We start from the raw sequence: 18,911 nt of genomic DNA on the forward strand, positions 1-18,911 counted from the left end.
ATTTGCAATTTCAGTGATTTATTTGTACAACAGGAGTTTCAGTGTACAAATGCCCCAGCTCAGATATAAAGGCAAGAACATAAGAGCATCTTTTCTCCCCACCTGAACATCCCTCAAACCACAGTGAGCTTAGACTGATTTAAAAAAAAAAATTAAAAAGGTAAAAAAACAAATTAAAGCAGCTTTCCTGCCAAACAGGGCTAAGACGAAACCCTACCAAGTGCCAAAGCGTACCGGAAATAAAAATAATGGAACACAACCAAGTGTGATGTTCAACCTTTATGGCAGTGGAGCTTTCATGGCCTCGTTGGAAACGACACGTGGAAACAAAATTCACGTTCGACGAATGCAGGAAAGGCAAATGGTGACATCTAAACTGGAGTCCACGGTCTCCTGAACACCATCCAGACCATGATGAGCTTTGATGGAGATGCGTTGGGTTCTTCCTCTAGTGTCGCTCAAGCAGAGCAAGTTTAGAGAAAGATTAGGCAACAAGGTCCAGGTCTAGATTTCTCTCAGAGCCATATCGGTTCACATTCACTTAAATCTCCATTGGTAAATCCCCATTGTGTTACCATGGTAACGCAAAACGTTGTATAAAAATATAACAAAGACTGAAAACTGATGCACTCAACCAAAAATATATCTACACAGTCTCAAACGTAGGCGGCAGGCGGAGCATCGCGGCCAGGAGCGAGTCCAGAAGGATCCCTGCGTTTCTGACTGGGAGGAAACGAATCGCATCAAGTCTGAGTGGCAGCGGTCTTTCCCCGCTCTGCCACGGAGACGCTGTGAAAGCCCCGAGTTCCATCGGGGCCCCTAGGCAGCCTCATCACTCCCGGCGGCAGCCCGTCAGCGTTCTGGATCTTTCTGCCCAGCATGGGGCTGCCGACTGGGCTGCTCTCCTGAGACGCCACCTGCTTCCGCCGCTGAACCCACGGGCTGCCAGAGGGGGTGAGGCTGCTGTCGGAGGAGTAGTCCGCCCAGCGGCGCCCGGCCTCGGGACTCAGCCTGCCCTCGCTGGCTAGGGGAGACTTGTGGCTGTGATGAGACTTGCGCTGAGGGCAGGGACTGGCTCGGGGGCTGGACCAGGGACTGCTACGTGGGGATATAGCAGGACTTAGGTGATTGTTCTGGAAGCTGATGCCAGCGGTGGTGGGGCTGAGCTTGTTGCAGGACTGGGACTTTCTCGCCAGTCTGGGCGAGGTGGGGGTGCTCTCAGTCTCAGAGGAGCTGCAGGCCGAGTCGTCCCCGTGGTACTGAAGCTCTCGCACTCTGCTGTTGAGAGAGCGGCTTTTACGCATGCCCCCCTCCTCCCGAGGTCGCTCTTTAGGGACCTTCTTTTTTGGTGGCTTGGTTCCAATTAGGACCACCTTCAGCCCCAGAGAACTGGCCCCTCCATCCTCGCTTCCCACTGCCTCGTTGGCTTTGACAGCAGCCTCCACCTCCTCAAACTCCACAATTGCACATTCCTCAGTGCCCAGCTGATTGTAGCGCCCACTCAGCCTCTTCAGGTCCGCAGGCAGGTCCTTCCCGAGCTTCAGGACCCTCACAGATGCGATGGCGCCATACGTCCCGAAGGCCTTCAGCAGCAGCTTCATCAGCTGCTCCTGCTGAGTGGCTCCTCCCTCACCGCCTCCGTTGTCCTTGGTGAGAGCGGCCAGTTCAGGCCACTTCTGCAGGTCGCTCAACAGCAGCATGCGGCTGGGCAACGACTCGCTAGCGAAAACCGGTACGGCAGACGTACGCCGCACCTTACGGCCCTCGTCGTTCAGCTCCAGGATCTTCGAGTGTTTCAGAGCGTAAGCAGTTGTTCTCCAGTCGCGGGTCAGGTGTTTGACCTGCAACGAGACGAAGCTCATGTCAGTACAGAGTACGTTCCTTCTCCAACCCAGGGCTCGGGGGCCTCGACTCAAGTGGCGACTGACCAGACATGCCACGAGCAAAGTGTTTCGGCAGAAAAAAAAAAAAAAAAAAAGGTTCTCGTAGCAGTTTTCATGTTCAAACTTCTGCAACGAGTGCGTGGAGTTTCCACAGCAGTCTCAAAGCAGGTTTTCCATCATTTCAGCTTCGAAATTAGCTACAGAGGCTTCAGGAGTCGAGCGAACAGTTATCGTTTCACTCCATATCCACAAGTAACATTTATTCTTCAAGATTTTACAGAAGATTGATGCAAAAAGGAAGTTTTGTTCTTTTATTAAAGAGGAAAGAACTTAAAATGGCATCAAAGTGTTAAAATGTGGGAACATAAAGAAAGTTAATCTAACAAAATAGTAAAAACCTGGATTTAATAAAATAACGGTTTTATGAGCACATTATTAAAATAAAGTTTAGAAAAAATATATAATTACCAATCCCCCCCCCCCCCCCCCCAAGTTGTTTTAATGCCTTTATCACCTATTTTCCCTAAAATGAGGAGAAACTTAACTGATCATTGATTTTTTTAAGCCACAAAATAAATTTGCATAATTTATGGGTCGATTTTAAAGTCTCTTCATTTTTCACATATTTGTAGAAAATTTTTGAAATTGTTGCTAATTTAGAGAAAAATGCAAAGAAAGCTTCAGCTTGTTGTGGTGTTTATATAAAAAAATCCTTAGAGGCGGGTTTTTTAATTCCTTTTTTTCTGTTTTTAATAATTAGCTGCATCTACAATCACATTTACAATTTAGCCTTACTTTTAGTAATTAGCCATAAATGGGCCGAGTTTAGTCTCACTTCTGCAGCGTGAAATCTCCGGTCAGAAAGCTGCAGCAGGAAAGTAAGCCAGCAAACTTTTGGCTCAAGAGTAAAGCTGCTCCCCTAAACCGTTTTTAGCTCACTTGTTTCTGAAATGATGCGAAAGCCTTTTTTAAACGGGTGTTAGACTGCTGCAGAAACAACATTTGCAAAACTTTGGACTAGAAAACAAGAAATACCTGTTAAACTTTGTCAGGTTCATGTTCTGTTCAGGCTGCAGAACCCGGGTTCTCTACTAATGCTGTTTGGTAGGAAAAAGGATGCTCGCCATTGTACAGGTTGAAACAGGCGTCATGATTAACGCATCAGCTTCAGTAACGCCAAACCTCGGCCCGTCAGCTGAAAACACATCAGGTTCTAATAAATCAGGGCCTCGTTTCGGTGTGTTGCATCATCTCGTCTCCCATTAACTCGCAGCTCAGCTCTTGTTTATTTTAAGGACCGAGTTTGGCCCGATTTGTTGTCGCAACATTTTTTTTTTTGAATAAAACAATTACAAGCCAACAAATCTGTGTGCATGAGCCTGAAGCAGCACCTGCTGTTGTGAATCAGCGTAAGGACACCACTGAAACACAGCAACAGCCGGTCATGCAGACACTAGAAACATCCATCCGCTGCCGTTCTGATGGGATGTTGGGAATTATGGTGGTGTGAGGCGAGTTTCTCACTGCAGAAATAAACAGCCGCTCACCAACACTCGTGTGTGTGTGTGTGTGTGTGTGTGTGTGTGTGTGTGTGTGTGTCAGAAGCTGAACAGTAACCTGTAGAATAATTACAGTCGTCATGCTAGAGCAGCTTCTCTGTGGTGGACCACACCAACTTCTGCCACAGTAAATAATTATTATAATAATAATAAATAACATTTTTATTTCCTTTCTGAACTATTTCTGTTTAGAGTTTTAATGTTTAAAGGGACTTTACGGAGTTTTGAATTTTTATGCTCGTGATTGCCCCCTCAGGCCAAAAGCGTAACGGCAGCTTCAATAGTAGGCTCGTGCATGAGGCGCGCATGCTGTACGTGCACACTCCTTAACGAAAATAACAGCTGAGACAGTGTGTGTGTGTGTGTATGTGTGTGTGTGTGTGTGTGTGTGTGTGTGTGTGTGTGTGTGTGTGTGTGTGTGGACAGGAGAATGCGCAGCTAATTAAATAATTTGGTTCTGTACCTTTCTCTTCAGCACAGCAGACAAAGGTTTATGATGGGTCAGTCCTCCTGCATGCTCAGATCATTCCCTTCCCTTGCTTGAAAAATTGTTCCAAAATGAAAGTTGAACCGACATCTTTTTTATCTGTGAATTCAATGCCGTTCGGCGAGTCTCAAATAAAAATTTGGGCATCTTACTGTAAAAAAATATACCATTAATGTAAAAAAGAAACTCTAAATGAACTATGTTCACATCCAGAATCAAACCCGGGTCTTCTGCATGGGAGTCAGACGTCTTATAAGGTGAGCTACACTCTAGTAACAATCACAGCATCTGTAACATTTATATCCTTGATGACAGCTGAGGGTTCAGAGTGAAAATGGCTATTTTGTTGCTAATTTGCAGGAAATATCTAGAAGAAAGTTCTACAGAAAGTAGCTAAGGGTCCTCAGAAATGTAGCTAGCTTTGTCACTAGGCGTTAGGAACAGCGACAAAGTGGCACTGCCTCTCTCTCTGCTGCTAAAGCTACGGATAGCAAATGCTACGGGCGATGCCTGAGCGTGAACGCGCATGAAGCAGCCTGCTCGACCCGAGCATCTCTCTTTTTCTGTGATTTTACAGAAAAACAGGCAATCACAGTAAAAATGCCAGGGTTCATTCTACAGGACCAGGGCATAGCAGGAGAATGTATGAAGAAGACATTTATTATTTCTATACATGTTTTGCCTGTCAAACTTCCATAATGTCCTTTTAAGATTTGTTAGATTGTTACTGACAGCAGCTACGTTTAAGTTTCTGTTGTGACTGAATGCTGCTGCAGCATGGAGGTGTAGTTCTCAGTCATCCTGGACATGATCATCCTGAGAGTTGTAGCTGAAAACAGCTGCACGTTTCTGGATGTGTTGGAGACATTTAGCCTCTCATCCCAGAGGCTTCTTCCAGACTTTGGTTGTGGTCAGAAACAAACACACTGGCTGTGCTGCAAGTCTCTCTTTCTCCAAAACATGTTTTTGTCTAAATGAAGGCGATGTTCATTGAGTTAAAATTCATGTTGAAGTTAAGATTATTTCATCAAGTAACACCTGTGGGTAGCTGGCTCGTGTAAAACATGTCATGTCTTCAAAGAGCCGGAATCGAGAATCGAAACGAGGAATTGGAATCTGAATCGTTCCAAATCCAACGACGCCCAACCCTGGTGATGAAAGTTACAGCTTTAAGATGGTTTTGGTGAAAATGACAGTCTCAGACTTAGATCATGTCTGGACATCCTAATCTGCTGGATTACAGCCAAGCATTAAGGCATCTCATTAGAACATTAATTAGCCCGCAGAGCGGTACTTGGCATGAGGAATGAACACAGCAATTCGGGCTATTAGAACATCGCGAGACGTTTGCCGTCACAGGTGAGCTATTCAGACCATGTCCGGCTGCGTTTGCACCCAGGTGAGCCGCAGCCATGGTTACCTTTTTGAACGAGGTGAGCAGTTTGACGCTGACAAACCCCAGTTTGTTGCGTCTGACATGTTTAAGCAGGAAGGCATCGTGCTCCAGGTTCTCATCAGACAGGTAGTACTCAATCTGAGCCACCAGCTTTTGGATCAGCTCTGGATCTGGGGGCTGCCAGCTCTCCTCCTCGCCTCCGCTGGTGCCGGCACCGCTGTGTGTGGGAAGAGAACACGGATCACGGTCAAAAACTCAAGAAAGCTGAAATTTTCCATCTTTAAAGCAGCAAGATCACAACTGTAGCACGTTTGATTTTAATGTTCATTAATACAACGAGCCAGAGGCTCACACTGTTGGCAGAGATGAAGTCCCATCCTGCACATCACTGCTCTGCCTGCCTGCCTCCTCCTCCTTTACATTCGTTTCTTGCAGCAATCAGCAAGCTGGCTTTGCAGCCGAAGTCACCACGCCTCAGTGCCAGGCCTCGTGTCCAACCGGTCCAGGAACCGCCACGGCCTCGCCATCTGAAGGGCACAGGGGTCACAGATTCCCCCTCCCACAGGGAGTACGGAGCCTCACAACATCAGTTAGGCGCTTCATGATTTTTATCTTGCGAGGCGCCATAGAAAAGAGTTTTCCTTCTATCAAACCTCACAATTAAAAAATAATATATTCAGTTAATCCCAGAAGGAATGCAAATATCCCATAGCTTCCTCCATCATCTGTTAAAAAATGGTTAAACCTTTCTGAGTGATGTCACACAATACCCGTTTGAGCATGTGCTGTGTACAAATAAATCAAACCAAATTAAGCTCAATCGAGCTGGAAGTACTTTTGTATTTGGTAATGCTGGTCATCTATGACGGCCATCTTTAATGGCGTTTGTGCTAAAAACATAACAAAAGCTCTGGGTGTGTGATGGAGATGCTTCTCAGCTAATAACGAGTCATGCTTTAGCTTAACGCAACACTGAGAGTTTAACAATTTATGCTATTGCGTTTAAAAGGTGATTTACACTAGCAACTGAATACCTCTGCACTAGACGACTGGCTGGATGTCTGAGCTACAGAAGTTAAGTAAGTTACCACGTTCGAAAACATTTAGGCAGTAAGAAACATGAATAACAAAACTGCTAAACTCTTTAGGCGTGAAAGAACAGAATCTAAAGAGGTGAAATATATTTTGTCTGAGTGGTATTGCCGTAGTTTCAAGTCATCAGCAGGCACAGGACCCGAGCAGATCTAGGGTGTTTCTCAATGCCAAGGAACCTCGCCTTGATGTCTTGGCCCCGCCCTGCCCCGGTTGCCTAGGAGATACGTCATCGGGAGCCACCAAGACGTGTTCCAATGTTCATGTTCTACCGAGGCGTGTGTACTCCGTTTGTTAGCCGTTTAGCTAGCTGAGCAAGGATACACGAGAGGTGTCTTGTAACCTAGCCTTGGTCAAAAATTACCCACAATACACCGCGGTATTTTCAAAAGGATGGTGGATCAGAAGCCGGCAGCTACTTCAGGGGCAAATTTCAAGTGTAAATGTAAGTCAGCTAATTTATTCATTTCATTGATTTATAAAGCCCCTTCTGCGACCAATGCAGACGCCCAGGGTGCTGAACACAACACAATAAAAACATAAAACCATCAGAATAAAATATAACAATCGTAAAACCAGCATAAAATCAATTAAAAGAGGCGCGTACAAGCAAAAAATATAATCCTGAAAAAGATTAAGAGGCCGGGGCAACGAAACCGGGTAAAATTTGCTAATCCTGGAATGCCTTGACAAAAAAAAAAAAAGGTCTTAAGGCGAGTCTTAAAAACCCCCAATGAGGGTGACTGAAGCACCACCAAAGGCAACTGGTTCCAAAGTGCAGGTGCCAACCATCGACAGAACACCCGGTCCCCCCGTGACCTGCACTTGGTGTGTGGAACGATCAACAGCTCCCTGCCGGCTGAGCGAAGGATGTTTTTTTAAGATCCGAAGAAGTTATCCACGGTTGGTTAGTTGCTTAGTAGTTGCGGGTAGTAACTCACTTATTTAATTTAACAAACATAGACAATTAAAAAAGTTAGTTTTGTTATTTATATTGAAATTAATACGTATAAAATATAACGTTATCTCACGTGTCACGTGACGTTACGTGACCGCCGCGGTCACGTGATGCAAGTCTGTTCCATTTAACGGTTTTCTTTGACCGACAAAGGACGGCGTCCTCGTAAGTAAGGCACCTGGCCTCGCAAGACATCACCTCGCAGGGCCAGGCGCCTTGACATTGAGAAACACTCCTGGAAATTACCCCAGAAACCTAGCATCGGCTTTGCATTCTCTTGATGGAACCAACTGAAGGACCATCAAAGTCTGAGGAGTCACGCCAAGGTCGCATGCTTTCTGGTCCACGGGTAACATTTCCGTAACGCTTGTTTAAACTAGCGACAGTCACGGTGATGTGATGTAAAACTACCCTGAAATGCAGGTACTGCCCCCCTGGCGCCAGGAAACTACACACTGCCACTTTAACGGTTTTGTGGGACAAGTAAACTCACTTGGTGGAGGTCTTAACCTGTTTTATGCCCGATAGCCGTTTACTCTGCCAGTAGCTAATATAAAGGCTAGCAGTTAGCTTTTATTTTGCAAACTGTCAATTTAAATAACTAAATAAATAAATAAAAATAAAAGTGAAATTAAGGATATTGCTTTTGTTGACATGACAGCGCCTGTAAATAAAAGAGTAGGAGGCGAGGTTCCTTGGCATTGAGTAGGAGTTGGAGGTGAAGCAAAGAGCTAACGCCAGAGTGAACACTACGCTAGTTTGAGGGTGCTGAAAGAGGCTACAAAACTACAAACCGATGGTGACCTGCCTTTGTTGCTACTGGACTTGTAATTTTTTTTGTCCAATGGTGTGGATGCTTTTACTTTGTGGCTGTTAGGGTTAGCATCAGTTGGCTTGTGGTAGCGTTAGCTTATTGCTAGCACTAGCTACAGCAGGCTGTGGCAGGATTGTTTAAGACAGTTGTTCTTCTGTTTTAACCAGTAGAAGGGAGACACGACTAACGTTTCGTTTGTGTTGCTTTAACATTGTAGAAATGATGCGGACGCCAGTTAGCAATGATGCTACATCGATGTAATCAGCTGTATGGATGCACGTTGGGAGTTTGGAACAAAAAAAGGAATAAGTAGGTGTTTTTCATGCTGGCTAATGCTCATCAGATGTGGCGGCCGGCTTGAGTCGAACTCATTCCGGTTGAAGATAAACGTGGGATGGTTTCCTTAAAAACGCCAAGGCAAAAACCACGTTTCCACACCTGGAATAAGAGGTGATCTAAAGGCTCAGAGGCAGCTTCAGACACCAGACTCTGGTTCTGAAGCGGCAGCATCAGCCCAGCACACCCTAGGAGTAAGGGTCTGAATGAAATTTGTGGATGACTCATCACCTCCTCCTTCACACACCCTCAGTCAACAGCTTTCCAGTAGGCTGACCACACAGCTGGAGGGTCGGAGCCCACATCGCTGAGGGCATCGGAGGCACGAGCAGCAGCTCGGATCCTCTCCAAGAGGTAAATTAAAGAAAATGCAACAGCGCAGGAAGGGATTTGTCATGATGCGATCAAACGGTTCTAAAAGTGCTGAATCAGGTCTCTAAAGGAATGTCAGAGCCAGCTGAGTAACAGATCTGGGTTAGGAGTAAATAACTGCCAGTAATAAGACACCACGAGTAAAAACAAACACTTGAAGGGATGTCTTTAACCTTTGGCCTTTCCCTCACACACTCACTGCTTGTAGGGACCTTATAGGCCAGGGGATAAAAACAGCAGCCATGACGCAGGGGATTAGATTAAAGTGAAGGCTGCCGTCCTCCCTCCGGCTCAGGTGTCTGCTGCTGGAGTCAGGTGGATACACCTGTCGGAATTCCTGTTTCTGAAGCAACGAGGCCGTTCGTGACTGAGCCCAGAGCTGCTCATGTGCGCCACTTCACCAGCTGGAGCTAATTAGTCAACAATCAGGAAGAGTTAAGGAAAAGCTAACATTTGGTGGGAAAATCACGTCCAAACTCAGAGCGGACATACCGGTGTGGGAATAGGAAGTTAAACTGTTCTGGGGTGTAATTTAATTAAAGCGTGCCAGAGGGGAGACGTACCTGGACTTGTCATGCCTCCCGAGCTCATCCTCGCTGCAGCTGCCTCGGAGACAGTCCAGGTTGTTGAAGGACTCTTCCTCCAGCTCCTCGTCCTCCGCCGCCTGGATGGCCACGGTGATCGTTACCGTCCCCATCTCCTGCGAGTGCTGGTCCACGGTGATTACCTCATCGACGCCCTGCTCCGACGCGCTCCCGTCGCCGGGGATCCCCACGGAACCACTCATCACGCTCCAGGAATATGTCAAGGTGTCTCCACCTGGTCCCTCCCAGTCCCGGGTGACAGCGGCGCCTCCCTGGAAGCTTCTAATCCGGCTCGACTCGAAGGTAAGCGCGGGGTCCGGGGTGCGCAAAGCTGTTCGAGGCTTCTTCGGACACCAGCGATGGCGGAGAAAGACCCAGGGGGCTCCGAAGACGCGCTCCACGGCTCGCCAGAGACCCCCGATCCAGATCCGAGCCTGCGGAGGGCCCTGAGGAGCGGCGGGGCTTGTAGCGGCCAGCGAGACGCAGCCTGGACCTGCTGAGACCGAGGAGCAGGAGCCTCCTTGCGCTTCTGCTACCGCTACTCCGACTGCTGCTACTTCCTCATATGCAAGAGGCTTTGTGCTTTTGAAACGAGCTCTGGGATTGGGCCGCGGCAGCGTGTCTTCGCTCTCGCTCCCTACCCACAGACAGAAGCTGACACAAAGCCACGGAGGCAGGAGGAAGGAGAGGCAGCGCACGAAGGCGTTCACTAGAGCGTGCATGATTCGTTTCTCTCTCTCTCTCACACACAGACGCACCGGGTGTAGGCTATTTCTGTGCATACACGCGCGCGCCCCATTTACCTGTCTCTAAGTAGGGGGAGCAAACGCACGTGCTCAGTTCTAATTGGGAAATCACCTGCCAGGACGACCCCTTTGGTTTAATTGGATAATGAGCTTTAGGCGCCGCACGCAAGAGGGAGAATATACAACAAATCACCAATAATAATAATAATAATAATAATAATAATAATAATAATAATAATAATAATAATAATAATAAATAAATGTGTTAATTTAATCTTTTTTATGTGAAATTAAAATGTTATTTGTTTAAAGATTAAAAGGAACAACAAAATAAAAAAGATTTATAATACCACGTAAATTTATAGAAGTAAAACTAAATATCTAGAGAAGTTCAACATATTTAGAATGACAAAAATATTAATGTCCTTGTAGTGTAGAGAAGCAAAACTGTCCTTACTAATGGAAAAACATAATAAAAAATGTTTTAAAAGACCAAAACACCAGAGTTATTATTGATTTATACCTTGGTGTCTTATTTTATTCAAAACCAGTAATTTTAAAATGGCTAAGTCATCTGTTGAAAATGTGTAATCTGTGTTTGCGTCAGCTGTCAGTAATCCCAGGAAGCCCATTGGTCATCGTCTGGAACCAGATAAACATCACCATGGGTAATCACACACTTAGGTGCTCATCCAAAACAAATTGTTGGCTGCCCTTAACTGCTCTGCAACATCAGCAGTTTGGTGTTTCTTTAATCCAACCACGTCTGTTAATCCTCTACTCCAGTGTCATTGGCCATTACCAGATCTGTGTGGTATATAAGCTTCTCCCCACTGGCAAGCCGGGCTCACAGCTGGTGGGCAGTCTGAGTCATTTTCTGTGCCACATGCCATGCAGAGCTCCAGTCTGCTCAATGCAACATGAGGAGAGAGAGAATTGGAGACAAAAGGTGCTGGAAAGGCACCAGCAGCAAATCATCTAAAGCTGTCGGGTCCCCGGGCCGAGCTTTGAGATAGGATCCCTCCAGCATGTCTGATCTCATCACCCACGTGGAGGAAACTCCTTATGGTCATTTTTTGCGACCGCCTTCCTTTATCAGCTAAAACTCATGACCTTAGGTGAGGACTGGAATGTGGATGAACTGGTGAATCGAGAACCTCGCCTACTGACTTACCTTTATGTTCGAGACAGCAGACCGGTTCTGAATCCATCTCTGCAGATGATCCATCTGTCGACATCCCCCTGCCTCCTTCACTCACTTGTTCACAATGGCCTGTATTGTGAACAAGTGAGTGAACAGGCTAAGCAAGGATTGAACCTGCAACTTTCCAATTATGGGGTGGACACTTAACAACTCTGCCACTGTCACCCTGTGGGTGGGGTGCATTTAAGGCTCGCCCTGGGAGTGTCAGTTGACGACTTTTGGGGTCGTCCATCATCCTCTCAGGGAAGCCAGGCTCCCTTTGGCTCCCCCGTAATTTGAACCCTGGTCCCAGCAGGTAGAGGGCAAGAAAACCCCTCATCATAATGTCGGTGAAGTACCAAGTAGTCCTGACAAGAGGGTGACCAGGATCCCACCCAGGAGCCAGGCCTGTGGTTTGTGTGTGAGCACCTGGTAAAATGGCCTGTATTTGTATAGCGCCTTCTTCGGGCTCTACGGCTCCTCAAGGTGCTTCACATCACATCAGTCATCCATCCATTCACACACACATTCACACGCTGGTGGGGATGAGCTACAGTGTAGCCACAGCTGCCCTGGGGCGCGCTGGCAGAGGCGAGGCTGCCGAGCACCGGCGCCACCGGTCCCTCTGACCACCACCAGCAGGTATCCAGGCTTCCGGCCATGGGACCCAGCCCAGTTATGTGGCCTCATCCACCTGTGGACCCTCTACTGGCAGAAGCATGAAGGATTTGGTGCATCTAAACAACAGCCTCATAGCTCATTTTAAAGGTGTCCTACGAGTCAAAACCACCTTATAGATGAATATAGGCAGCATGGCAAATAAAAAACCTGTGCCATCTCTTACCTGCTTTCCTTGTAAATTAGTAATGTTGTCATGGCCATGGAGAAAGCTGGTTTAACGCGTCATAAGCATAAACACGCCTCCTCACATTTGTATGTGCCAACCCACTTCAGTGTCACCAGTAAATAACCTCTGGTCACAGTGATGCTAGCTCGATCTACTGCTAGCCCGATCTACTGCTAGCTTGATCTACCGCTAGCTCGATCTACCGCTAACCTCATCTACGGCTAGCCCGATCTACCGCTAGCTCGATCTACTGCTAACCTGATCTACGGCTAGCCTGATCTACCGCTAGCTCGATCTACCGCTAACCTGATCTATGGCTAGCCCGATCTACCGCTAGCTCAATCTACCGCTAACCCGATCTACCGCTAACCTGATCTACGGCTAACCTGATCTACCGCTAGCTCGATCTACCGCTAACCTGATCTACCGCTAGCTCGGTCTACTGCTAGCCCGGTCTACTGCCAGCCTGATCTACTGCTAGCCCAATCTACCACTAGCCCGATCTACTGCCAGCTCGATCTACCGCCGCTAGCATCCTTGTTGGTTTAAATGCATGGATAGCTGGAATGTTGGAGTCCACCAGCACTAAAACAAAACTATGAAACTTTATAAAGGGAACTTGGACAGAGATGTCACCACGACTCTAAACCTATACAACTTCCTCCTCTCAGTGCTTCACTTCTGTCTGGAATGACTACCTTCATTTTCAAACATCTGTTCGTCCCTCTGCAGTGATATAAATGTGCACTGAAACCATGTGCGCTTCACGTCGACACAAACAGACGAAGCCTCATGGAGACAGGATGTTCTACGTCACAGGGTTGTTGGCATTGGATTGGATTCTCATCACCTTTGTTGACTAATAAAACTATGGAGACTGGGAGAGAACCATCACATCTCCATATGTTCATCTTTATGATTACCATTTTTATTGCACCTTTAAATCACTAAGGGGAATCTCCCTTAGAGTCTCACAGGTTTCTCTCCTCAGTTTCATTTTATTTCCCTTTTAACCTCAATTTCTCACTTTTATGCTCTAATTCTCCCTCAGACTTTTTGTAGTGTTTTCTTTATTTTGGCATTAGTTTTAGTTACTCTAAATAAATAATAATGTACTTGAATGTGATGTTTAGATGTGACAAAATGGTCACTCAGGAGATTCTGTGAGATTGTCCTCAGAAACACTAACTCACTGTAGCTGAAGACGACCTTTACAGCAGACAAATCAGGTCAAGTTGAACTGAAATATATGAATTTTATTGTAGGACATTTAATTTTACTGTAGCTCTGAGAGATTTTGACTTGGTTGAACATTTCAATAGCAACCAATGTGGTTCCCAATAAACTAACAGCAGCATATTATAGACTTCTAGATAGATTTGACTGATGATTTTAAATTAAGATTAATGGATGTCTATAATTCTTTGAAGAGCAAGTCACCCTCAAATCAACTTTTTTATGATAAACTATATAAATGCGTGTCTAATCGTGCTGCAGACACGTGTAGTCAATAGTTTTGCACTTTAGCGCATTTTAGTTAAAATGTAAATTTTCTGCCTAAAACTGTCAGTGTTGTGCCGTTGTCAGGTAAAAACTCTGCACTGCAGTTGTATTTAAATCTGCCATCGCTATTGGCTATAAGGTACCCTAGAACGTTAGCTGGTACCATATGATGTCACAATGTTGTTGTGAGCCTGTGTGTGTTAGCAGCTCCGCCCTCTCGGTCTGCTAGACAACAGCATTTGTTGCATTTTTCAAACAGGAAGTGGGAGTGGAGTAAGGCTTGGTTTATGCTTGAAGCATTTACTTTCTGTTTGGTGATGCGGCTCGCGGATGGAACGCGCTTCACAACTTGCAGCGTTTATGGTTCATGCGGCTTGTCTCTGCGGTGAGCCAATATTCTCCCAAACTGTAGGGGGCAGCATGGAGCTCTACGGCACGCATCCAACACTACACCATAGTAGAAGTAGAAATTACTGTTTACAACATGGCATTCCAGCATTTTTTAACAGCGTCCTCGTCTTTTCCGACAGTGCGAGCTATTTCTCTCCAAGAATTATTAACAACATGTTGATCACGTGATCTTTGAGAGCTGAATCATACAAATGTCTGTATTTACAAACCTCTGCCATACTAGTTATTGTCAGTCCGCCATGTTTTTCTGCGTCCGACCGTCTGTGTGGTTAGAAAATTTCCTAGGTGCGCGGTGCGGAAAGTTTGGGCCGTGCGGAGGTGCGGTGGAGGGGCGTGGTTGTTAAAATGACGCAATATTGCCACATGGAGCCATGCAAACATTGCGGATGCGTCAAGCAGAAACCAAGCTTAATACTCTGGTAGGGGGTGACTTGCTCTTTAAAGATCAAGTTCACAGAGAAAGCTTTTCTTTGTAGTATTTGAAACGTAATTGGTCACTGTGTGTTTCACAGGCAGGCTAAACGTGACAAAATTCTTCTACCTCTATTTCCTGGATTAGCAGTTGATGAAAATAGACGAGGAAATGCTTAGATTAGAAAAGCTGACAGATCTATGTCACACCAGAATTGACATTCATGGACTCACCCATCTTGGCTCGCCGCGGGGAGGGTATTTGTTGATTTGGCATCCAAGAGAGGGCAGAGCACATTTTGGCTAGTAGAAGTTTTCTGCTAGTATTAGCAACTCCACCACACAGCAGAACTCTTCCAGGCTTGTGTTATTTGTGGAGATGAAACATCAACGCTGCAGAGCATTGCTGTTAACCAATCAGAAACAAAATGTCCAAATATCAGAAAATAAGACTCCAAATCTTGTCGACCTTGGCCTGGGAACACCGATCTGCAGATGGATTCTAAACTTCCTTACAAACAGGCCCCAGGTGGTGAGAGTGGGTAAACACACTTCCTCATCACTCATCCTAAACACAGGCACGCTCCAGGGTTGTGTGCTTAGCCCCCTCCTATATTCCCTGTTCACACACGACTGTGTTGCAAAACATGAGTCCAACATCGTCATCAAGTTTGCGGATGATACGACCATCATAGGCCTCATCACAGGGAATGATGAGACGGCCTATAGAGAGGAGGTGACGGCATTGCACGAGTGGTGCCTGGATAATAACCTGTCTCTCAACATCAGCAAAACCAAAGAAATGATAGTGGACTACCGGAAACGACCAGTCAGGGAACACCGACCCATCCACATCAACGGTGTCATGGTCGAAAGGGTCAGCAGCTTCAAGTTCCTTGGAGTCAACATCACTGAGGACTTCTCCTGGACCCTCCACACAGACGCTGTTATCAAGAAAGCTCGCCAGCGGCTTTACTTCCTCAGGAGGCTAAGGAAGTTTGGCATGAACACGAGTATCATCTCAAAGTTCTACAGGTGTGCTATTGAGAGCTTGCTGTCGAGCTGCATCACAGTTTGGTATGGAAGCTGCTCTGCTAGCAGCCGTAAATCACTACAGAGGGTGGTGAAAGCAGCAGAGCACATCACTGGCACAAGGCTTCCTGCCATTCAGGACATTTATCTCCAGCGATGCTTCCGGAAAGCACACAGCATCATCAAGGACCACAGCCACCCAGCGCATCAGCTGTTCTCCTCGTTACCATCTGGCAGGCGTTACAGGAGTCTGCCTGCTCGGACTACGAGACTTAAAAACAGTTTCTACCACCAAGCCATACGACACCTCAACCATTACACTTAAACACACACAACACAGGATACAGATGTTACCCTGCAGCTCCACAAGTAAAATTTAACCTGCACTGGTTACTTAATTTTAATGTTACTACTCACTTTTTTTTAGATATATTTATATTTAGTCATCTATACTTACTTATCTATTTAGTAAGCTTTTACTTTTAGCATGACTCTAATATTTTGCTTTTACTGTGTTATACCTTGTTCTTTTTTTCTATTGTATTATGCTGCTGAGAGACCGCTGCTCGTCAAACACATTTCATTGCAATGTTGACCCTGTGCTAACTTGCATATGACCAATAAACTAAACTAAACTAAACTAAACTAAATCCTGTTGTTTTCTGCTCACCACTCCTCTGGTTCACTTCTATTTCCTGAACCAGGAACTTTTTTTCCCCTCTGAGATCAACTCAGCATTCAGTTATACTAGAGGCCACTGCAGATGTATTGGAAAAGTGAGTAAACCTGGTCTTTAACCATATAGAGTGAATCTGAGACAATCTGCCGCAGCAGTGAGATCGTTTGTCACGTTGCAATTGAGAACAGAGAGCATGTTTCCACCTGGACCGTTTCAGACGTGACACTCTCTGAGCCTGATCACTTTGTTTATTTATAACAACAAAGTAGAAAATCCCAAATATGTGTTCATTTGGTGATGAATTTACTCTTTAGTCAGTTAGTTGGTGATTTACACCATGATTAGCTGTAGCGATATGTTAGCATTATTAGCATGTGTTAGCATAGGGCAGCTCAGTATTGGTTACAGCTGATGTTTTCTTATTGGCCTGGTTTAACACTGAGCAACAGAGTGGTTGCATTGCTCTATGAGAAATTAGTTAAAACGAAGTAAAACATGAAAAAATGAACATGATTTAAAATTTGACGTAAATAAAATTGAGACGTTTTTGCCAAATTTTCAACTGCTAGTCTGATTTCAACCTGATCATACAAGATCGTTGATGGACAGCTGTTGAGTATTTTCTAAAACCTTCATTAAATTCTGTCCAGTAGTTCATGAGAAATTTTACCATTATTGGGAACCTCGTTGGTCCATCCAGGGGTTCTCAATCCTGGTCCTGGAGGGCCAGGATCCGACATGTTTCCGTTGTTCCTCTGCTCCAACACAATTGGTTCAGTTCTTGACTCAATTGTTAAAGCCTTATGCTCCAACCCGAGCCCTCAGCCACAAACCAGAACCTTCTAGAAGTTCCATAGACCAGATATAAAAGTCGAGGCGATCGCTCCTTCCAGAGTGTTGCACCCCGACTCTGGAATGATCTTCCTTTTTCCTTTATCCTGACAGTCTGGACACTTTTAAAAAACAGCGGAAGACCCTTTTATTTAAAACTGCGTTTACTTTTCTTATTTTCTAACTCAAATTTTCCTTTTTCTGATTTTTATAATTTTACGACTCTTGTTTTCTGATTTTAATTTATTTCTGTTTTAAGATCATTATGATTTTATGACTTGATGATTAGTTTTGTTTTTGATCCACGTGAAGCACTTTGTGATTCTCTGTCTGTGATAATGAGTGCTATAAATAGCAATAACATTTACTTACATGAATCACCTGTTCAGCAGCTCATGAGACTCTGCAGGAGCCTTTTAATCACCTGTTGATTAAAGTCAGGTGTGTAGAAGCAGGTAATCAACTGAAACATGCTGGATAACGGCACTCCGGGACCAGGACTGAGAACCGCTGGTCTAAAATACCAAACCAAAAATTTTAAAATATTTATTTTTTTCTACAGCCAAAAAAATGTTTCTGTTTAACTAAACCTCATTTATTTTCTGTGAAGACCACCGCCCACACCTGCCGAAGGTGAGGAAGACGTCTGGCCTGTAGCTAAATAGCTCATCTGTGTTTGTCTGTTTGCTCCATTAGAACTAGAACATTTTTGGTCATTAAAATGGAAAAAAAATACTGTAAAATCTAAATATCCAAACGGTGACGGTGAGCAGGTTGATGTTAGTGAAAAGCACTCTGGTTGAGTTTCACAGTTGCTAACGAAGCTTAATGATGGTGACTCAGTAGAACCAGCAAAGCCTCTTGGATAAGCACATCAGGCTTAGTGTGAGATGCTAATTCTGGATGTGCACAAGAGCACAAGTCCACTTTTATTAAACTGCCTCATGTAAAAGGGTCGGTCACCTAAAATCTGATGTAATCAGTAAAATGACTAAAGGTGACTTAAAGTCATTTACATTAAAACAGAACAGTTAAATCGGCATTTTCACTAATGTAAAGGAACCGTGTTCTCCATGATATAATCTGATTGTGACTCACTCTTCAGTTGAGGTTTGTTTATGTTCAGCCCTCAGGTTGAGGTCTGAGTTTGGATTGGGGAATTTCAACCCACTGATGCTTTTCCAGTTCTTTTGTCTCCTGTGTTTGGAATCTTGATCCTGCTTCAAACTTCAGGTGTTGGATGGCCTCACATCTGGAGTTCTCTGGTCTACAGAGAAGCTGAAGCCCGAACCATCAGGCTTCCGTCGCCGTGCTTACAGCCTGGTTGAACGACGGGCTGAGTTTGATTTTGACCAAACCTGCTGCGTAATCTGAGTCAATATCTGTTTGTTCCTGAGGTTCTATGGTTTGTTCAAATGACTCGATATCAACCTGAGGTCAGCTGCAAATAAGCCAAACATATTTTTTTAGTTGTTCTCTCCAGATGTTTAACCACTAACTGAGTCAATGAGGGCATACTTAGATTTTCCATGTACCCTTCGTGCATTTGAATTTTGTTTTTGTTGAATAATAATGACGCAGGAAAATATGTTTTTCATCTTAATCTTGATTTTGAGACGGATTTAAAATTTAACTTATCTTTATTATGCCCAGACAGTTATTAAATGTCCTATACATTTCATAATAACTTTGTTGTGATGTTCGACCTTGTTTAGGTTGTTTTTAATATGTTTTAATGGGAAGTGAAGGCTAGTTTTATTATCTTAACCTGTTAGGACACATTTATT

General features: G+C 45.0%; 1 protein-coding gene across 1 annotated transcript; it reads right to left on the minus strand.

The window, feature by feature from the left end:
- Window positions 1-520: 520 nt before the first annotated feature.
- Window positions 521-10,207, minus strand: larp6a (La ribonucleoprotein 6, translational regulator a). The gene is made up of 3 exons (XM_070555154.1): window positions 9,461-10,207; window positions 5,350-5,542; window positions 521-1,841 (listed from the first exon to the last, which is right to left on the minus strand). Exons 1-3 carry the CDS (start codon window positions 10,201-10,203, stop codon window positions 744-746), a joined length of 2,034 nt encoding a protein of 677 aa, XP_070411255.1. The 5' UTR covers window positions 10,204-10,207; the 3' UTR covers window positions 521-743.
- Window positions 10,208-18,911: the final 8,704 nt, after the last annotated feature.

Source organism: Nothobranchius furzeri, chromosome 9 (genome assembly GCF_043380555.1).
Source record: "Nothobranchius furzeri strain GRZ-AD chromosome 9, NfurGRZ-RIMD1, whole genome shotgun sequence".
NCBI lineage: Eukaryota > Metazoa > Chordata > Actinopteri > Cyprinodontiformes > Nothobranchiidae > Nothobranchius > Nothobranchius furzeri.

Bases quoted from the DNA above. Each gene is read 5' to 3' on its own strand.
- larp6a (XM_070555154.1), bottom strand. From the start codon at position 10,203: ATGCACGCTCTAGTGAACGCCTTCGTGCGCTGCCTCTCCTTCCTCCTG. The intron at 5,543-9,460 runs GTACGTCTCCCC...TCCCACACACAG, and splicing joins GGGAGGCATGACAAGTCCAG to CGGTGCCGGCACCAGCGGAG. The intron at 1,842-5,349 runs GTAACCATGGCT...GTCTCGTTGCAG, and splicing joins TGCTCACCTCGTTCAAAAAG to GTCAAACACCTGACCCGCGA.